We start from the raw sequence: 21,726 nt of genomic DNA, 5'->3' as shown, positions 1-21,726 counted from the left end.
AGAAAGACTATTTTGAAGAGGGGATAGAGGAAGTGGACAATTCTGACCGGACTTCTCTAGATGTGAATTATGGGGAAATGGATTGTTTTCGTAATATCCTAATGTTGCCTGGGGGAATGCAAGTTCTAGCCAGAGGGTTGTGTGTATTGATATACATGGGTTTTAATTAAGAGTTTTGATTAGAATTTATCCCTGGCTCCTGGGAAAGAATAAGGAGGTTTCTGTTCCTTTTGAGATAGAAGTGAATTTAGAGATGGAAGAAAATCCCTGTTTTGTACTAGAAAAGCATTCTGAAAACGATACCCCAAACACGTGGAAGCCCATGAACAGCGTGAAAAGCTGTTATATGGGTGAAACTGCACAGAATCTGCAAAATTCCGGGCGGTTGCAGATCTCTGAAAGCCACTCGATTTTTTTTTCCTGTGGCATGTTCCCCATAACCCTAGAGAGGCTCCTCTCCCAAGCTGTTGTAGAATCGTGTTTAAATAGTGGAAACTGACTGAAAATCATAGTTTTCTCTCTGTAGTATGTGAAAAAGTAAACAACTGGGAGGGGTGGGGGAGGGGTGTGTTTGAATGTCTCAGCAGATCTCATTTTTTTGTCTTTTCTTTTTTTCCCTTTCCTGTGTATTAATAAAATCTATCTGTTCTTACTTTTAAGTTGTGCCTGTTTTGCCTTTTTCTCCCAAAAATCCTATCTCCCAGCTGATAAACAAAATTTGACAAATGTGAAACCACGACAGCTGGATAGAAGGAGACCTATTCCTCAGTAGCAAGTTGGAGCAAGACCCCTGAAGGACCACCCATTACATAAAAGGTCTTTCTCCTTTGTAATGTTCCATTCAACACTAACCCTATGCTTCCAGAAAAAAGATTAAAGTTGTAGGTCCTGTTTCATAAGTGGCTTAAGGGTTTTATGCAGTTTGTGAAATTCTCCAATTTCCAGTCACATTCACTAAGTAATAAGCAGTATGCACTCAGAGCAGTAATTACAGCAGAGCAGCAGCCGACAACTTCCATGTTTATTGGCCAGAACATCAACATAGCTACTCACTTATACAAACTAAGAGAAGTAAAATTTAATGCTGCTTCACAGCATGTGTAGTTGTCAAGCCATTAACCAACAGTTCTAGAAAATATTTTGATTCACCTGAGGTTTCACAAAGAAGACTGTAGAATTACATACAGTACATTTGGCATATATGTATCAAAATTCTTGGAGAAATAAATTACAAACAACAGTACAAAACCACTCCAAGCCAACCTTTGTTCAACAAGAATGTATGTGTTTAACAGTTTTATTTTTTGTATTGCTCTTACAAGTAAGCAAACTATTTAGTTTATACAAAATAAACCTGTAGTTTTATATAGTTAAAAAATCATCTTTGGCTAAACAAAACTCTATTTTTATACATATATTTATATATATACAAACATCAGATATTTTACATGACCACATAGGAACCTGTACACATAGATACAATAGAGAGAACATTAACCAAGTTACACACTTTACAAAAAGGGAATCAAAGTCAGATTCAAAACAGTAAAACCCTGCCCCCATCACCTATACAGATATGAAAGTAAATAAACACAGATAAGGAATAAACAACTTTGTAATAAAATACTGTCTGCCTTTTTTGATGCAGAGAGGAAGCACTTAAGTGGAGAGAAGTGACTTCCCCCAGTGCCTTCAGTACTCTGCACGTACTGATCTATAAGAATATGGTTAAAAGAATACTCTTAGGAGTGTCTTGATTTTTCCACACACATGAACACCTCTCTGCAAACTGACTATTCTGAAAACAGTTTCAGTTAAGATTTATATCTCCAACAAATTAACAATTGTCACAAACATTTGTTAAGAACAAGCATGGGTTGGTGCACCAATCCCCCACTGAAATTACCAGGCACTGCCAGTGTAGCACGGAAGGTGAGATTTGATCATTGAAAGCTAGAGTTTCAGAAGCAAGCAGGAATGATGGAAGACTGCCAGAACTGACATCATCAACCACTCAAGTCGTTCCTTGTAACAGTTTCCAGAGCACTGCCTAAAACAAGGACAATGCACTGTTTTGACAGCACATTCCATAGGTCACATGTACAATATTCCAAAAGGGGTCAGTGACAACATCACTGACAAATTATCTGATGGTTTATTAGAAAGAGAAGTCTGTCCCATTAGTTGGAGAGGGAACAAAAAACATGCTGACATTGAAGAAATGGTCACTGGACTCTGAAAAAGAGCCAATTCAATCCAAGTTGAAAGGCAATGCACTTAGGTGAGGGCTATTAAATGAAGTCTAACTGAACTCAGCAGATGCTCTGACTGAATAAAGACTACAGCAATTCCGATCCTCCGCAGAGAATAAAACCCCCAAAATGAATGAATTAATTAAATGAATCCCCTTGCAACTTCCAGGGATGTTTCCCAGAGAGAAGAAAAAACAAAACCTCTTTAGAAATTTGGGATAAAACAGCAATATGTATGAGATGTGTGTGTAAATATATATACACACATACACCGTTTAGGTATGCTCTAGTAAAACTGGAAATAGTTATAACAGATTTTTTAAAATAGAACATAATGAATTTCTAATGCACTAAACAATTTGTAAAGATAGATGCAATTGCTGTCAAAACATGCCAAGTTGACAAGCTTTTGAAAATTGCCTGTTTTTACAGAAAAGTTTTGCTTCTGGTTAGTAACTACAAAGTCACATCTTATGAAACTGTAAAGGTCTGTTTCTAAAATAAATTTTAAAAGAAAATCACTTCTCAATATTTTTTTTAACAAAACAGATTGTTTATTATGTTGAAGACCTAGATGAAGTACCTTTTTCCAGGTGTAATTTGGAACAGAAAAACATAATGGCCTTTGCAAAGTAGCATTCATGTAAAGTAACATTTACGCTACCCTGCACACTGACTATTCTGACAATAGATGCTGTTAGATTTACATCTCTAGTAAGTAAACAATTGTCACAAATGTTTGTTAAGAACAAGCCACAAGATCCTGAGCAACAGAATTCAATCACTAGATATGCAACTTTTGGAAACATTGCTATCATTGCCCTGCCTAATTTTAAAAGAAAAAGGCCTCACTTCTTAAGATATGTTCCACAGTCACCAAGATGACCTACCTGTCATTTTCCAGGACTCCAAAGCACTCTTTACTTTTTAAGATCACAGTTCAACATCAGCAGACACAGAACTAGCAACAAGTGAAGCAAGAGCCACCTCTGCCACTCTCAGCCCTGTCTCCACTCACAGAACACCTTTAACTAATAGGAGACGACCCCTTTAAGTGACACTGCTTCTATGCAGTGTCAAAACCCTTTCTTTCTTAGCCACTTGGTTTGTGAAGTTCCCTCTGTGTTACTCTGTTAAAGAAGTTCAGAGGAAACTCAGACAAGTAAATAACTAACAGTGCACTGGATTTACCAAACTCAGTATTCTGACTTGGATACCTCCCTGTAATCCCATCATATGAATGCAGTGGCTCCAGTCCATCCCTGCAGGTAACAGCCATGCCCTGTAACCATGAACCAACTTGGTTTGAGTCTACTTGCACTTGGATTTCTTGAACAGCTTCATTAACTGCTTGAATCTTTCTGAAACCTAATGGAGGAAAAAAATAAAAGAAGAAGACATATTATTAAGGCCCTTGATTTCTGTATTTACCAAGACAGATTGATCTGACATCAAGTTTTTTTAAGACCACCACTATTTTCTTCCAAAAAAATTTTTAGGAGCATCATTAACAGATTAACTGCATCTAGGAAGTCTTCCTATATTTTTCACTCGAAAGAGCTTCCAAGTTAATCAAAGACCACTAGAGCAAATAGAGGTTTAACACAGGTTTCCCTACAAGAAGGAGGAAAAAATGAAGACTTCAAAGTCAATTAGCCCTGAATTTGCCACACCTAACCATGAGTAAGATCAAATGTAAAGACAAAAGCTTATTTTGTACTCCACAAAACTGTTGCTTCAGGTATTTTTTGCTCATCATGGGGTAATCTGCCTGCCAGGGATTTTACATAACTGGTCTGTAGATAGGGGTGAAAAATCTTTTTGCTGAACAAAGCTACAGCTGACACCACCCTCATTCAGCCCTACGATAGTACATCTAATTGCTGTATACATATTGCTACAGCATACTGATGATACACCAAACTGGGAAGTGAGGCATAAATGCACAGATAACATTGTTTTATCCAACCAGCCACCCCAGCAGCTTTTAAACCCCATAAAAACTCTACAATCATACAACACAACATCCTAAAAGTCAAATCCCAATCACGCAGGATTTCCTAATGGAGTTGAATGCGTTTCTCCCCTTCTAGATTTGCAGGACACAGATTAAGAGAGCAACTCAACTCAGGTATAAAGTTATATACAAACCTCTGGAAATATTTTACATTATTTTGGTATCTGTGTCTCTTGAAACTTTTACATTAAAAAGTGAAAAAGAAAAAAGAAATGCCTTCATTAAAAATGTCCTTTCTGCACAATCATGATGCTTCTTCTCAGCTCTAAATTGAATCTTTTTCTGATTTATTAAAGGTGTGCAAAGGCTTCAGGCCTCTCAAAATTGCCTTATATAAGTGGTGATCCAACAACACAACAATCCTGTTGTACCTGAATTAAAGTTGAGCAGTTCTGATGTACCAATCAAACAGGTACTGAGGAATCCCCACAATATCCCTATAATGTATATTTTTGAAGAAGTAAGTTCTGCAACTCAAAGAATCTAAGATTCTTTTGTTTCAGGAATCCCCCAGAAAAAGACATGAGGAAAAGAAAACTACAGATTTGCAGAAGATCTCCAAAGATTTTTGTTCAACTGCAATTGTAAATGTAGGAATATTGCTGGTAATATATATAAGAATAATGATCACCTACCTGATTTGGGCTTTTGTTCAGCCTAGTGGCCAAGGAAACAAAGGTTTTGCTTGATGGTCCTTTTCTCTGACATTCCAGTAAAATTTCTCGGTCATCATTTCTACAGCAAAAATGCATTTTTAAAATATTAATACATATACTTGTGTACATGTACACAAACAAAAGCAGACATACAGGCATATATAATATTTGGAGTATTTCCAAATTACAGAACATGAGTTCAAACAGCAGCAACAAATTTGTGGAGGATCCTTTATTCCACCATGAGTAATAGAGTCAGTACAAACAAGTGGTAGTGAAGATAATGCTCACCCCTACTAGGAAGAGCAGGATTGTCAGAACAGAACTAGCCCCAAACCAAAGTCAAAGAGTTTTAAACCACCTTGTAAACCAGATATTTAAACTTGGATTGAAAGGAACTCAAATTCATCAAGGGGCAGCAGTTCCAGGTGCATATGCCTCAGTTTGCATGGCTAAACAGCAGCTTTCACCTAAGGCCCACTGATGTTCAAAGATAAACCAGAGAGGTGTTTGACTTCTCTAAGTGGCTTCAATGTAACAAACATACTCAGAGCAGATCTACTGTTCACATGAGAGTAAGAAAAACAGGAGTCTATTCTGAAGTGTGACCAATTTCCTGTTTGTCTCATCAATGAATTTAGGCAAAATGTGTATAGACAGTAATTTTGCTTGGTTGAAACCTGTCATACTTCAATAAATTATATTTATTTTCTCCAGTTGCAAAGAATAACATAGTGACTAGTTATTTAAGTAAACATATTTTTTTTAAAAGATACACAAAAACTGGGGAACTGAAAACCTGGTCATAGTCATAAAGCAAAGTCCAAGTCTCTTTCTACCTTGTTGGTTTGCACATTAGAAAAATCACATTAGCTTTTGCTGTCTTTCTTCCATGAAGGAACTAGGTAGCATTTTCTTTTAAAATGCTACCTAGAAACTTACTTTATATCTGAACTATAGTTTAGAAAAGTCTGTCCTGAAAATTTTTGAAGCCGTGTTATAAAGTGTTGATTGTATCAAGTTCTAGTGAGAACAGCATGATCTGCCAACTATAGTTTCCTAAAAATAAGAATAGATCACAGTAATTTTGCACGTATTACTGACACATAAAGCCATCTCATTTGTCATCCACATCCTGCAGATTGGAATATATTGATTTGAATGGCTGATTGGTACATTTTCACAGATTGAGCAGCTCAGACCCGAAAACAGAAAACTGCTCGCTCTCATGCCTTCCCTCAGAGGGGGAAATCTTTAGCTGCTCTTCACCAGTCACCAATGCCTCGTAGGAACAGCAAGGATCTCCATCCCCTACCATGGCTGGAATTTCTAGATATAAAAAATTAAACTAGGCAGGGGAAATAATAATAACATACAGTACATTATAGTAGGTCTTGCTACCTTGGCACATAAGCTTTCAAAACAAAACCCAAGAGGACTCCTGCTTTGGGAGATGTGGGTAAATGATGGACATCAATCTCCCAGAACAATCCTGCACTGACAAAAGGAGGCTCCCATTCCCCTTTTTATAGAAGGGTGTAGAGCTACCAAATAACGTTGGTCATTAGCTAAATACCCTTTTCTTCCCTCTTTTCAGTGTTTCATGTAGTTTAAAAAAACCCTAAAGCAATCAAGCAGATCAAACCAGAAATTACCTTGTCCAGGAAACTACTACTTCTCCCTTCTTTTTAACGATGTTTTTGGCATAGAGGCTAGGCGATGATGGAGATGAAGCCAAGGGAGAAGAGTCTTTATTCTGCTGTAACTCATTCTTCTTACTGGAACATTGCTTGGGTGATGGATTTCTATCTTCAGACCTGATATTATTTTCATCACCTGCTGGTTCAGTTCCTTTTCGCTGCCTTTTTGAATTGGAATTCTCTTTGACAGTCTCTTTTTTCCTCTTTTTATTAGTTTTATCATCTATACTTATCTGACACCCTCCATTAGTATTTGAACTGGGTTTTGTTTCAAGATCACATTCACCTGCTACAGTCTCATTAGAAAGCTCTTCTGTTAGGTCTGTAGATGAATCATAGCACTCTTCTAGTTCTTCCTTTTTATCACTGACTTCTGAGCTTCCTGTTGAAGATTCCTGAGTCCCATTATCTGCTCTGGATTCTATTGCATGACATGAAGTTCCACTAACAATACCATCTGTTATGGATGACTTCATACTGCATCCACCAGGAGAGGAAGCTTGAGGTCTAACATGCATTTCATTTATGTTTTCAGATACTTTTAATTTCTGTGCATCACATTGCTCAGAGCCTTCATCTGGGCTTACAGTGTTGTGGCTCTCTTTGTCTGAAGATTTTCTACAGGTTACAAGCAAGCCAGTAGTTTCTTCCTTTCCAATACTACTGTGGGACTCTTTCAGAGGCTGAGCTAAGGTAGGATTTTGCTCTTGTTCAGTGCTGACATGAGGCAAGTGATCCAACTTAACTAGATCTGGTTTGACCATTTCTTTCACACTGGCACTCTGGCTGTCGTTTTCTTTTCCCTCAGTTCTCATTTCCCCTTTTCCAATCTTGGCTGAGGATGCCTGTGCCTCCTTCACTGGAGCCATCTGATCAGATGCTGGTGAGGTAGATGGCACTGCCCGCCGAATCTTTACAATAAAATGATCATTGGATTTCTCCATGATTACTGCTTGCATTGGTAGGCTGGGGCACTGAAAACCAGGAACAACAGGCCGACTTGTCCACGATGATGAACAACTTGATTTACTGCTTGAGTTATCAGATTCTAAAGCCAAATGAATGTCTTGTTCAGTGGCATCCTCCTCTCCAAGAAGTGCATCTTCACTGTAATGTGCACTAACAACACCCTCTGGAGCTGAGCTGGAATTATTATCAGGTTTTAGGAAGCTGAGGTGAGCATCTGATTTCAAAGGTGATGGAATCGTTAAGGAAACAGCCAAATCTTCAAGGAGGATAGAAGAAATGCAAGATTTATTCTTCTGTAAATTGCATTCATCTTCTTTGCACGAAGCTGAGTTTGTGGAAACCTCAAACATACAGCTCTCATCCAGCACATCTGGGTCCACAGGCATCTGAGGCCTAGATGCTAATGAGGGAGCTCTTACAGGTGAAACAATAGTCCAACTAATATCCTCTTCCAGTTTACAATCTACACATGCCTCCTTTAGAGCAATGTCTTGCTCCAGTTCAGCAGCATTATCCCTGCATTTATGACTGTCTAAAAACTGTTTTTCTGGAGTCCTGAATTCACACTCATTTCTGTTGATATTGCCACCATTTTTTTCCAAGAGATCAGAACCTTGCAATAAGCTTTTGAAAATTTCACCCATCTGAGCATCACTTACCAGATTAAATGTAAGACTGGATGCTTGTTGTTCTGTGAGAAGCTCATAACCAAGATCAGACTTGTTAGCGTCTCTGGACAGCTGGAGTCCTTCCTTTTCATATTTACTGCCCTTTAGTGGAGTAAGAGTGTTTTGTAAATTATTCTCTTTAGAGAGGTGAACTTTTGTTTGGGAATTCCTTGTGTTATCAATGGAATTAAGACATTTTGTAAAGGCAGTTTTTGGTGCATCTATCTTGTTCTTCTCATCCACAGTTTGCTTTGAAATATATTCTTCAGGCTTTTGAGAACCATCTTTCAGGGACTTTTTTCTAGATCTCTGCACATCATTTTTATGATTGAGCTTGTGGTTTTGCTTTCCAGCCCTTTCAAACTTCCCTTCCTCACCCTCATCTCCCACATCACACAGCTTTACTATAATTCTCCGTATCTTGTCAAATAAGTAATCAAGCTGTTCATCTACAAATTTCCACAACTGTTTTTTCATATCTGATACTTGCTGGTCAAAAAGACGGTCCACTGTTGCATTCTTTTTGACTTGCTTAAGTTTTGACTCTATAATATCACAGATATTCAATTTTAATGTATCACCTAATGCACATATCTTGGAAAAGTTCAAGTATCTTATTAATGCTGTAAAATTTATGATCCCAGATTCTATAATTCTGTGAAAATGTTGAACTGGGAAGTGTACTTTGAACTTCATATAACTTTTCCTCATCTGTTTTCGTATAGCTCTGAGCATCTGCATGATTTCTTGTATATTTGATGGTTCAACAATAACATGAACTATTTTTTCAAGACAAGCAATGCTAACAGTTTTGTTTTTCTTCATAGTCCTTGAAGATCTGAAGGTCTGATTTTTATGCCTCTCTCTGTTCTTTTGTGCACTTACTTGCACAGAAACAAATTTTCCATTATCTTCATTGCAGTGCACAGTTTTGCTATTTTGATTCTGCGGGCTGCTGGACAAATTTCGTGTCTCAGAAGAAGCTTTTGGTCTTGACTTTTTTGTATTTTCACAGCCTCTCTCTGGTTTAGATTTTTCTTTATCTTCATCACTACTTATGATTTCGCCTTCTTCTATTTCATCTGAAGAGATACTCAGCCGAGACTCCATCTCTAAGTGTTCATCAGACATGCTAGCTGGCTTTTGATTTTCTTTGTTTACCTCCTTTGACAAGTTCTTTGAGGGACAGATGACCACGGTACTTTCAGGAATTAAATCTATAAAAAGAAAACAGTTTGCTCATCACTATAAAGAATGCAATTTTAAACAGATATTTTCAGAAAACCCTGTAAGAGTCTCTCCTGAAAACTGATTATTCAGAACTGTTTCAACTCACGAAGCCTGAGCTGTAACGAGTTTGGGTGGCTTGTTTCAGCAGCTGCTAGTTTAATATATTTCTTTGAGCTTTAAAGGGCAAATTGAGAATTATTTTGAGCAAATTTTGAGATTTAAGGGGCCTCGACATTTCACCAAACACGTGACCTATCTCACAAATACATCAATTGGAAAAAGTAAAATATAGCAGTTTTCATCAGTTTCAAATTTCTTTCCATTTACTTTAACAAGTTTTCTGATTACTGTACCAGCTAAATTATAACTGTCATATCATTATGAACTGACATTTACATACAATAGGTGGCTTTTCTTTTGACAATTTCAAAACCAAAACAAATTGAGAACAAATTACCCACTAATGTTTTAATAATCCTGTACAGTTACACTCTGAAACATAAAAAAACAGATTCCAATGCCACTTTTCTAGTACAAAATCTAAAGTTCTAAGAATTTTGTTTGTTTAAATCGCAGCCGGACATTACAAGGAAGACTTAAATTCAAAAACACTTGAAAGAGTATGATCCTACATAACTTTTGCTTCCACAATTTCCAAGAAAAACCTAAAAAGATCTATGCAAAACTAGCTGAAATTAAGAAATGTGTATGTATTTCTTTTTAGTAAGTTAACACAAAACTCTTATTTCAACCATCTTTTTCAGTAGTGACCAACTCCAGTTTTTAAAGCACTAATATTCAAATGGCTAGAATGTTGGCTGCAACATAAAATGCTTCCACTACTAACAAAAAGTAGCACTGAGATATACACAGCTTAAGAAGACACGATTTGTATTTTTCAAGAAGCAGTTAAAAGAAGTAGTTTCTGCTTTCCATGAGCGGGTGGAACTTCTAAGTTTTATCCAGAAAATAAATTAGAATATACATATACAAGTACCTTTGTTGTAAGTCTTCACAAGGCCTTTACAGGGACTTTCCATCTTAAGTGCTTTAGCCAAAGGACGCACTGGACTGTTCAGTGGGCTGATTGCCCTTGGAATATACCTCAAGTGATTGAGATCAATGCTCAGTATTGAGCTGTCATCATCAACAGAAACCGGGTTAGTTTCTCTTTCTTTAATTACAGGACACATCTCGCCACTGAGAGAAGGTGCTGTTGCAGTGCTGTTATCAGTTAGGTCTGGACCCAGATCACAAGCATTCTGGTCAACTAGTGGTTCATCCTTATCAGTTACCAGAGTTCTGTCCAGAGAATGAGATGTACTCATATTAACTTCACAGCTACTCTTTTCCTCAATGGGATAGTCAGCATTCTCTGCAGCCAGGTGATCGTCATCTCTAACTACTTCCACTAAAGAGTTTGGTTTTGTTTCACTGATTTTATCTGCAGTATCAGAGGACTCCAGGTCACCTGAACTTCTGGCTTCTGAGTCACCTAAGACAACATTTTGAGAGCCACACTGATCTGCAGAGCTTTCTATGTCGGCAGCCAGCCACACTTTATCTTCCCCTTTCTTCTCTGCTGCTGACGCTGTTGACTCAAGATGGTCTCCCATAACTGCACTTGTGGGTTCAGGTTGTGCCACTTCTGCTGCTGGTACATAAACATCCTGCATCTCACTCTCTGTCACAGGCAGCTCTTCACACTCTGCCACACTCTTTACCACCTCCAGGGGCAAAGATTCAGGGTGGTTTGGACCTGTCATTGCTGCTGTTTTTACTGAGGCTTCCAGTTCAACCGGATCACAAGCCTCTGCCACTTCTGACAGCATTTCACCCTCCATCTCATCAGGAACCAACACCTTTGCTGCTCCTGGCAAGACTTGGGGCTGTACCTGATCCCCTTCTGCTTCTGGTAAGGTTTCTGAGCTTGGTTCATCACCTGTGACTGCTGGCAACACTTCAGACTGTGCTGGATCTGCTGCTGCCACTTTCAAGGCTCCATTTTCAGAACTGACAGAAACAGGCAGTGCTGGTTCCATGCTGCTCTGAGCTGCAGTGTCCAGAACTTGCAGGGTTGAATGATTGTGCTCTGTGGGATCACAGTCTACAGGGTGGGCAGAGTCTAAGAGTTCTGCTTGCAGTGTGAGCTCTGTACCCCCCTCGTCAGTGGCCTTTTGGGAAGGTGTTTTAAATCCACCCACTGCAGAAAGACATTGTTTCTTATTAGGAGAAAGAGTTAAATTTAGCTTTTCCATAAAGCTAAGTTTTAAGTCTTTGCTTTTAGGCCCAGTGCGATTACCTTTAGTTTTGGGTACCTTATAATCTTTTAACCTATCTGCTACTTTGGATGTTTCTTCCAGCTTACAGGATTTCTTTCTCTCACTTTTTGTATCATGTGTACCTTTCTTGGAATCTTTTACAGATTGGTGAGAAAATTCTTTTGCAACTTTTTTTTCATTTCTAAAATGTCTATTTTCATCCTGATCATCTCTTTCCCTTTTCCTTTTTTCTTCAGTTCTGTGTCTTTCTGATTTGGAATGCGCTGTTTCCCATTCATGTCTACTACTACTACTTTCCTTCAAGCGTGAATGTTTATGCTCTCTGCTGCTGGAATTAGAAGGTGAAGTCCTTCCTTCTCGAGAGGTATGATCATCTCCTCCCCTGTCTCTCTTGCAGCCATTGTGTTTTACTTTCCTAGACTCTTCCACACGACATTTATGTGATTCGTGAAGACTCTTTGAATGTTCATTCTTGGAGTGTGGACTGCTTCCCCTACCAAGCCTCCTTGGTTGTTCTTGCACCTTCTCAGTCAGTTTATTTTTTTGGCCAGCATGTTTTTCACCTTTATCATGTGTTTTAATGTCCTTTTTAAATACATTTTGTGATCTCTCATCAGCATACAATTCGCCTCTTGTTTGAAATCTGTCTTTACCAGCTGTCTGTTTCTCCCAGGAAGAAACACCCCTTTCCACTCTTCTTTCTACACTTGGACTGCATTTGAGTTTCATGCTCTGACTTTTTTGTTGCAAGTCATTTTTACTAGCCTTCTCTGAAAGGGTTTTTACCTTGTGTTGAGGATCCAAATTCCCCTCCTCACTGTCACCATCATTTCCAGGGCTCTGATGTACTTCTCTTTTGTATTTGTTGACATTTCCCCTACTGTGCTGTTCATTACTTTTAGTTTCTTTTCTTTCCTTTCTGTTATCCTTGTTGGAGGTATGGTCATAGCTCAGTGCACACGTGTGAGTACCATCACTGCAGAGCTCTTCAGGAGGGTACCTCAGCGAAAGTGGAGTGTTCCTTTTTTCAGAGCCAGACTTCCCACTGTCCGTGTTATGAGATGAGTAACTGTGGTATGCATCTTTGGAAGAGTCATTTTTCATCCTATGCTCCATCTTCATATTGTCACCAAAATCAGAAGGTCTGAATTTGGAATCTTTTGTTTTATTTGATCCTGGAAGGTATGTTCTGCTGAAAATACTTCGATGGTTAGGAAATTCCGATAGCCTGTTTTATAAAAAGGAAAATAGTTATGTTATTTTAAAATTTATTTAAACATAACTAAAGCTGGACTGCAGTGAATCCATGTATCTGTAAAAATTGTTAACACTTTCAATTTCAAACTGAAAGAAAAGATGATATAAAAAGACATTTAATAAATTCCATCAGCAGAGAACAAAAGAATATAATTTATGTATATATTTTCCAAAAGAAATTAATCTAAAGAAAAATCAAGATTTATGAAAAAAATACTGTATTGAGCCTGGTTAACAATTTCAGTAATTCAAATTCGTAATTCACTGTCCAGCAATAAAAAGAGCTCTATCCCAGGGAAAAAAAAGTTATTCTTTACAGCATTAGTGATTTAAAATAATAATAATTCTAAAACCATCAATAAGCAAATAAAATACATTTGGGAGTTGTTGCAAGCTCCAGAAAACAAGCAGTACATTATGATAACCAAGCCTCATCAAGGCCACATGCTACTGCTGAGAAATCATCATATTAAAAATAATTTAAAAAATCAATTTAGAAAGTGCGACTGATGTAATTGTACCCAAGATGTGTTTGTTTGGTTTTGTAGTTTTATAATTGAGGGGTTTCTTTTGAGATGAACACTAATAATTCCTTGAGAGGTAATAACTTTGAAATAATCTTTACACATAGATGTCCTGCTTAAGAAAAGCTAATTTACTATAAACCATGCAGCAGACAAGGCATGTTTCTAAGATCTCAAGATGCCAATTTCCTCACAATTTTCCATGATGGATGCCTCCAAAATACTTAGATCAAATACCTTGTTCATGGACTTTCACCACCATCAGATGCTATTGCAATGGAGCTTGTAAAAGTATGTAAAGCGGTCAAACATTCAAAACAAAAAAAAGTATTTTTCCAAGAATTTAATTTGAAATTCAGAATATTGCACTCAAAGGTGTGAAAATGACTGCTGTTTTGTGAAAGCTGATCAGCTGAAAGAATTACACGACACAACCCCTTGACCTCCATCACATTGTGCCTGGTAATTTTCTGTATTTAGCAAAGAAACCTGCATAGTTTATATCCACATGGCCTTTAGCACAGGAATGTCAAAGGAACCTTCTTTTCAACACGTTTTGGTGTAAGAAAATATCAAATGGTCAAAACAAAATACAAACAAGCCAATGATGTGTGTCCCAAGTACCAAGGAATTAACCTTCTGACAAGCTGACATTCCTGAATCCTAAACCCCTGCTCTGGTTTTACGTGGTTCAGAAACCTTAGTGTCAGCTACTCTCCCATCTGTACTTCACTGTTTTCAGCTCCTTCCAGCAACATTAGTGGTACACAGAAATAATCAAGAATTCTCTAGTTGTTAACCCTCATCACTGGAGACAGGAATCTCACATCTTGCCAAGAAAACATTACATAATCTATTTCTTCTCAGCTGCTGTCTGAAAAGTTCCGTGAATTCATGTCTGAGGCCATAAAATAGACACCATTCAGCTTCAAAACTAGTGAGATAATGCTTTCAAACATGCAAGATGGTCAGATAACCCACAAAGAACAGTGGGTTGCAAACAAACAAAAATTGATGCAAATGCTCACCACTTAGAGCCCTTGGTTTCTTAAGTAAAAGCAAGGACCTCATCAGGCAAAGGATATAGGTATCTCCTCTGATTGTACTGGTTCTAAACTACACAGTAATTTATTAAGTAATGACTTATTCATTAATTTTTTTTTTTAAAATACACACAAAAATTTCTAATAACTATACATGATCAGACCAAAAGCATGTTTTCAGTTCTAGTGCCTATTTGTACCTTTGATGCAGATGACTGATTTCTTCATCCTTACGGTTAATTTCCACTCTTGCTGTTTTGATAAGGGCTGAAATATTCTTTTTGAGAGCCTGGTTTTCATTCTGTAGAATGATATTCTATTTGAAATATATACATAAGCACGAGAGAGGGAGAGGGAAAAAAACAAGAATTAACTTGGTCATCCAAACATGTAACGAAAAACAGTGCAAGACAACCACTAGAAAAATGTCCCATCATTGGCAAAATGACAATAAAACATACATAAACTCTTTTGAAGAAATCAGAATTATTGACATCCAAAAAAATTGTTGTTTTTTTGGTTTGTTTTTGTTTGTGGTTTTTTTTTTTAACATTACTCACATTTATGCTTCTGTTTGTGGCCCTGGTAATTATTTCAAACATTTCAAGCATAGAATTTAGTAAAACTGAAATATGCCATAAAACAAGTGAGCTAAAAAATTATAATCCACCTCTTTGCTTCATTCTTTTACTCAGATTATTGCTTTCTTGGTCACTGCATCAAATGAGAGATGTAGCTCACAAGCACTTTCAGAGAAAGAGGGTAATTAATTGTATTTCTTTCAAAGTATCGAAACCAAGTTTGGGTGCTTTATTATTCTAACATTTCCAGGAATGATATTCAAAACCCTGTCAATCCCAGAAATAGTCCCTTCTCTTGACAATTGTCCCCGGCAAAGCCCTCTCAGAAAGGCAGAGAAGTTCTGAGAAAACAACACAGAAGTGTCACAGGGCAGCAGCTGCTTACCATTGCAGACCTTGAGGAGGTATGTGTACTATGCAGCAGAGCACACTGCAGAACTGCCCCAAATAATTCAGCTCTACAGAATGGCACAGCAAGGGAACACCAGCTCAAGCTGAAGAGCAGTTCAGACTTATGAGAATGGCACTATGCTCAAAGCAACACAGACATCTGCTTCAGGTTCTAACGACAGCTCAGGTACCTTACCTTTACAGCCTGTCCTTGGTGCATTAAAAAAACAAGAGTACTAGATACCTTTCTAATAACTATTCATTTGACATGTTTACTTTCTAATTAAGAAGATAGAAAATAGCTTTTAACCAAATAAAGTCTTACCACACACAACATTGTGAAACAAATTAATTTACCTACTGATCTCGCCAGTAGGCTCTCCCCACCAACCATCCTAGGCAGACCAAGCTCCTAGCATCTAGAGGGGTGCTTTGCAAACCATCCATGCAATGGATCAAGTCTGGAATGCACATGAAATTGCTTTCCCAAAGCAGTATTCATTTTACTTTGCATTATCTTGACAGTATTTCACTTTGAACTACAATACCTGTGCTTGTATTTCTTTAAATTTCTTCATCAGCTCTTTGATTTGCTGTTGACATTTTCCATATTCTGCCTGCAACTGTCAAAGAGAGAAAAATTCACAGCATAGAAGTGGACTTAATTATACAGAAGAGTTACTTCTCTAGATCTATAGTTAGTTAACACACTAATGTACATTATAAACCTCAGTTTTTTCCTCCAAAGAAACATATGAAAGCCATATTGAAACAAAAGGCTTCAATATGCCCCAATATTAGTATACAGGTCTCCAAAACAACACAAACACTCAGATAAAAGGAAATTTATGTGTGCTTGCCTCACAGTAACAGGTTAAGAATAACAGGAAGCCATATTATTGTGAAATTAAAGATACAGCTACCAAGGAGCAGGAGTTCTGAGAGCCAAATAGATGGGGACTCTTTTGTCAGATTTTATGCAATACAAAACAGGTAAGGAAAAACACAACAAAAAGTTACTACTAACAAACTTGGACTGTAAAAATAGACTGCAAAGGACGCAATCCTGCTGAGATCACAATGAAAAATAAATTTGGCATGAGTTCTTCTTTAGAAGTAGATAGTGACAAAGATTTTGCAGAAGAATGGACAACTTCCATTCAAACACTCAACAACTTTCAAAGTGATACTTTCATTACTCAGTGGTGTCCTGGAGGGTTCACTCCTGCTTGTTCTATAACATCTGTGGATGCCTGTTGCTTTCTTGCCATTTAAATGTGTCTTACAGGCCAGGACTGATGATGCTACTGAAGTGAGTGTTGTCTTGATTTGCTAGAAGCAGTTACCTACTGCACGGCCATCTTCAGTCTCAAGGACAGAATTTAACAACATATAAAGAGAGGTCACGGATTTATCTCCTTTACTCTGGTAAAACTTTCTGGAAGAAATGTGAAGATTAGCTTTGTATCAGATGTCTGACCAGATCCCTGACTACAGGGAAACCACAATACATTTTCCCATAACACACCTGATAAATTAACTGCATGTGAAGGATGAGAAATAGGAACAGATCATGCCACAGAGTGACAGATTCACTTGTTCAGGTGAACTTGTTCTAAGAGTTTATTAGCACACTCTTGTTGTTACTTATCGAGAAACAGTCTATTTTTCCTACAAGGTGAGCATGCTGACAGAATTTCCTGTGCTTTACTTTTTACACAAGAAAATTTGGAACAAAACCACCTCCCCAAAAGACCAGAAGGTTTTTTCCATATTAATACATACCTCATCATAGGATGCTTTCTTTGCAGTCCCTTCTTCAATTAATATCTCATCAAATAAATTTAAGCTGCTTCTAGATGGTGTAGTATTTGAAGCAAAATTGTCTATATAAAGAAAAGCAATTACATAAGGAAGAAGGTATTATTCTACCCATGTTGCATTGTGTACACTGTTCTATACTGTCTGCGCATTTTTTGGTTTTACTTCTTGCACTTACAAGGGAACAACACATAAATAAAGAAATATGACACGCTCATGTCGTGTTGCAATAACGTATAAAGATTTCTTAAAATAGCCATCTGTAAGTGAAATGAAAGTGAAATGAAAACCCCAATCCACCAACACCAACTGACAAGCCAACACCCAAACTATTTAAAGACAGTGCTTTTTCCTCATATCAGCCTAGGTGCTTCATTCACCAAATACATCTAACTGACAGGGCCTGGCTTATACACCCCTGAAATACAGATGCATTAGCAGACAAATAAATGAAGTCAGCTATCAAAGGTGTGCTTCCATCCTGTGGACAATTCCATAATGCAAGATGTATAATTAACACAATGCAAGAAGATATATAAATAATATTTCATGTGTACAGAGGCAAGATCTCACCAGTCCTCTCTGCAAATTCAAAAAACCAAGGTCCCTCAAAACTGGACTATATAAAATGTTTTCATTGCATTGCTATTGCCCCTTGTGTTTTTAATGTTTACTAAACAATGCATCCCAATACGTGAAGAAATATGAACTTAAAAAATACAAAATGCAAAATGAGAAAAAGATATGTAGATGTTTTATGTCCGTAGGACATAGTACAGTTCTTAATAAAAATTCAGTGGTCTTACAGCAGTAGTATCAGGAGAGAAATAATTGCTCAAGTACTAGAAAGAGCATTTTGTTCAACAGTACTCTAAGGCTCACGAAAACTAACATGCTGGATCCATTTATTTCTCACCTTCAAAGAAGTTAAAAGAGGAAATTAATTTATATTAGCATGTCAAAGTATTTGGAAAGTAACAAAAGGTTGAAAAGATATCTTGAATTTACTTTATCCCATAGAAAGTATGTGTTGGATTTGTCACTGGGGATTTAGTGATCAGTGACTGTTGGATCTGGTCCTGAAGCTTATAAAAACACAAAATAAAGGGGTTTTTTCCAACATAAAATGTCCTACTATCAAGGCACAGATAAAATAGCTAAGGTTTCTCTGCACCCCTTTACACGCCCAAGTATCTTCAAATAGCCAATATCAGAGGAAAACTGTCTTTCATTTATTCAGCTAATAGATTTAAGAATTCTCCGTTGCATTTATACACCTTAATACACACATCTTGAATTTAAACAAGTTGTTCACTGAAGCATATGTTACACCAGCTGAATGTAAACTTAAAACTAAATATTGTTTTATTTGAAATCAGCCTAAGAAGCAGAGACTCCATAATGTTCCAAGCCAAGCAGTGAGACACAATTAACCCACCAGAAACAGACAAACTGCTGTCCAAGCCATCATAAATATCCACCGAGCTCTCATCTCCTTCCCTGAAGGGGGAAGCTTCAGCTAAGAAAAAAAAAAAAAAAAAAAAAAAAAAAAGGGCCAAAGTAATCATTCAGTAAACTGCAAACTCCACCTTTCCCATAAAGTAAGTGTAGCTCTAGTAAAAAATAGTAAAAGCAATAGTACAGACAAGTAAAAAGGGAATTTTATCCAAGAAACTACTGGTACTGTGGAGGAAACAGTCATCAGGGAGCAAAGACAGTCTGCTACAATCAGTTTGTAAATACTACAAGAACAGTACATAAAGCAAATTATATGGCAAATAGATTTTAAAATGATAAATTAAGTAAACTTGATCTAATGTTGAAACTGTTTTCTAGAATACACTGAATACAAAACTTATACAACTCAAAAACAGAAATAAAAGATTTGGTATGATAAAACCACTACTGTTAAAAGAAAGATTTCTTGCTAAAAATAAAGTATTATAGCGATCTGTAAAATAATACAAGCAATTTGCTTTAGTATCACCATCTACTCACACACTAACTGGTTGTGTAAATGCATTTTAATCTAAATCTCCTCAGTCTCTCTTCATGTCTTTTTCCAATGCCTCTTATCACTCTCGTCTCCTCTATGTGAACCTCTCCATTTCTGCAACAAATATTACTTCTTTATAGAAGTAATCAATATCCACAGTCCTTCTGAGGCTGGGAATCTCCCAAACATGTGTCAAATCAACCAATGTAGAGCTGGAAATAAAGAGTACCTTGATTATGAGTACTGTGGCAGTTGATAGCACATTGGCTCTTAGAAACAGTAAACAAAGGAGGAGTGCCCCTAACTGTTCCAATGGAAGCTTCATTAAGATACAGCTCAAGGTTAAATTATACACTACGGAAGACAGGGGAGAGACCAGGGGGCACACCTCAAAGCATTCCAGAAATCCAAAGTACATAGGTATGATTTTAAATACAAACTTAGTAATGGGATATGACTTGCATGGTATTGTGCCAGAGCCATTTAATTACATTTAAAGCTACATTTAAAGTATTTGTCACAACTTCAAATTTGTTTTGTACGTTATTTCTGGACCTATTTGTTTGCCTAAGACTGCTTGCATTAGCTGCCCACAAATCAGAAAGTAATCTAACACTTCTTACCACTGTAGCGGATATCATACAGTCCCAGTCCATCCTCATCCGCTGCCATGATACTCCAAACTCCCTATGGCTTCCCCATCTACGAGTAAAATATCAGAGCAAAGGGAACCAATTAATTCACAATCTCAAAAGAGCAACATAAAGCAGCATCATCTTGAAGTACATCAATTATACCTGAGCTACCTGTGGTCCCTGTTCTTCAATAAAATCCAGCACTAGAATGAGAAAATTCTTGGATTAAGGTATCAAAATCAGCTTTCAAGAAACATAAGAAAATATCTGTTACTTGAATAAGCATCCTGAAGATCTTTAACTGTCACTTATTGATCCTACAAAGAAATTTTGATATTAAAACCAGCACTGCATTCTACAAGCATGTTATCTGAATGTGCATCTTACCTAGTTAAAATAATCTGATTTGATAATTTTGATTTCTTCCCTACTGATCATTTAAGAGCAAATTCCCCTTGTCTTGATACCACCAGTCCAACCAGTACGGGCTGGGAGGAGGGGGCTGGGAGCGGCCCAGGCTGGGGGGCTGCCACAGGCACGGAGCAGCGCCCGGCCCGTGCACAGGCAGCGGCCCTTCCTCGCCCCCAGGCCTCGCCCTCCCTGCACAGGCGGGAAGGGGCTCCCGCAGTCCCAATTCCTGCCACGGCGGAAGAGCTCGGGACCTCTCGGGGGTCAGGGCAGGAGCACCCCCGGTGGCGGCACCCACAGCCGCCGGCAGCCCGGGGCGGGCAGGCCGTGCCCAGGGGGGTGCGGCGCCGGCAGTACCGCGCCGTGCCGTGTCCTGTCGGGGCGCGGGAGCCGCGCAGGCCGGGAGCACTGGCGGGCCAACGCCGCGGCCGCGGTGCCGCAGGCCGGGCGCGGGGGGCGGGGCCAGCGCCGCGCCAGCCAACGGCCGCAGCCGCACGGCGCATCCGCCGCCGTGACGTCACAAACCCAGCCCCCGGCCCCGAGCAGTTGGCGCCAAAGTGAGGCGCGCGGGGCGGCTGAGCCCCGCCCCCTCGCCCGCGGCCCCGCCCCCTCGCCCCTCTCTGACCGCGGGCTCCATCCCGGCCCGGCCCCGAGCGCGGGAAATCGCGTGCTGCTCCCGTCCGGACGAGCCGGGAACCTGCCTCACCTGCTCCGGCCCGGAGCTCGCGACAATCGCTAGTCACGTAGGCCTGTGCCGAGGCCGCTGGAGGCTGCCCCGCACGACACACGCGCGCTCACCTGGTGCCGTTCCCCGCTGCTGCGGTGGTGCTCCCGGGAAGCCCAAGGTTTAATCCCGGCGGCTGGTGCCGTCGCCGATCCCGCTGCCAACCCCCTGCAAGGGCATCGTTACCGCCCGACAGCCGCGCTCGGCCTCCGCGAGCGGCTGCCGCCGGGGGCGTAACGCTCCCGCAGCCCGAGCCGGGGCCACCCGCTGCCGCGTCCGTCACCGCCCGCCCTCGGCCGCCTCCCTGACCCAGATTTAAAGGGCTCGCGGGTAGGCGACTCCTGCGGCAGCAGCGGCAGATGGCTTTCTGGGGAGCAGAGAGCAGGGCAGGCCAAGGACGCGGCACACGCGCGGACTTCCAAAGTCCGGAGCCAGCGGGAGAGCCTCACTCCACTGCCTGACGGCGCCCGCGGCGGGAGAGGGGAATGGCGCGGTGCACGCCGGGAGCTGTAGTCCAGCAGGGCGGGGGGCGGGGCGGCGCCGCGGCCGCGCTTCCCGTGACGGCGGCAGAGC

General features: G+C 39.4%; 1 protein-coding gene across 1 annotated transcript; it reads right to left on the bottom strand.

Moving 5' to 3' along the window:
- Nucleotides 1-988: 988 nt before the first annotated feature.
- On the bottom strand, nt 989-21,565 carry CASP8AP2 (caspase 8 associated protein 2). Its single transcript, XM_066315143.1, has 10 exons — nt 21,228-21,565; nt 20,010-20,088; nt 18,829-18,909; nt 17,355-17,455; nt 16,118-16,192; nt 14,799-14,914; nt 10,490-13,002; nt 6,581-9,479; nt 4,905-5,004; nt 989-3,620 (listed from the first exon to the last, which is right to left on the bottom strand). Exons 2-10 carry the CDS (start codon nt 20,056-20,058, stop codon nt 3,564-3,566), a joined length of 5,991 nt encoding a protein of 1,996 aa, XP_066171240.1. The 5' UTR covers nt 20,059-20,088; nt 21,228-21,565; the 3' UTR covers nt 989-3,563.
- Nucleotides 21,566-21,726: the final 161 nt, after the last annotated feature.

This window comes from Sylvia atricapilla, chromosome 3, assembly GCF_009819655.1.
Source record: "Sylvia atricapilla isolate bSylAtr1 chromosome 3, bSylAtr1.pri, whole genome shotgun sequence".
NCBI lineage: Eukaryota > Metazoa > Chordata > Aves > Passeriformes > Sylviidae > Sylvia > Sylvia atricapilla.
This window is presented reverse-complemented; position numbering and strand designations above follow the sequence as displayed.

Coding starts and splice junctions, on each gene's coding strand:
- CASP8AP2 (XM_066315143.1), bottom strand. CDS start 20,058: ATGGCAGCGGATGAGGATGGACTGGGACTGTATGATATCCGCTACAGT. Junction 16,193..17,354: donor AGAAAGCATCCTATGATGAG/GTATGTATTAAT, acceptor TCTCTTTGACAG/TTGCAGGCAGAATATGGAAA. Junction 5,005..6,580: donor GTAGTAGTTTCCTGGACAAG/GTAATTTCTGGT, acceptor TTTTTGCTGTAG/AAATGATGACCGAGAAATTT.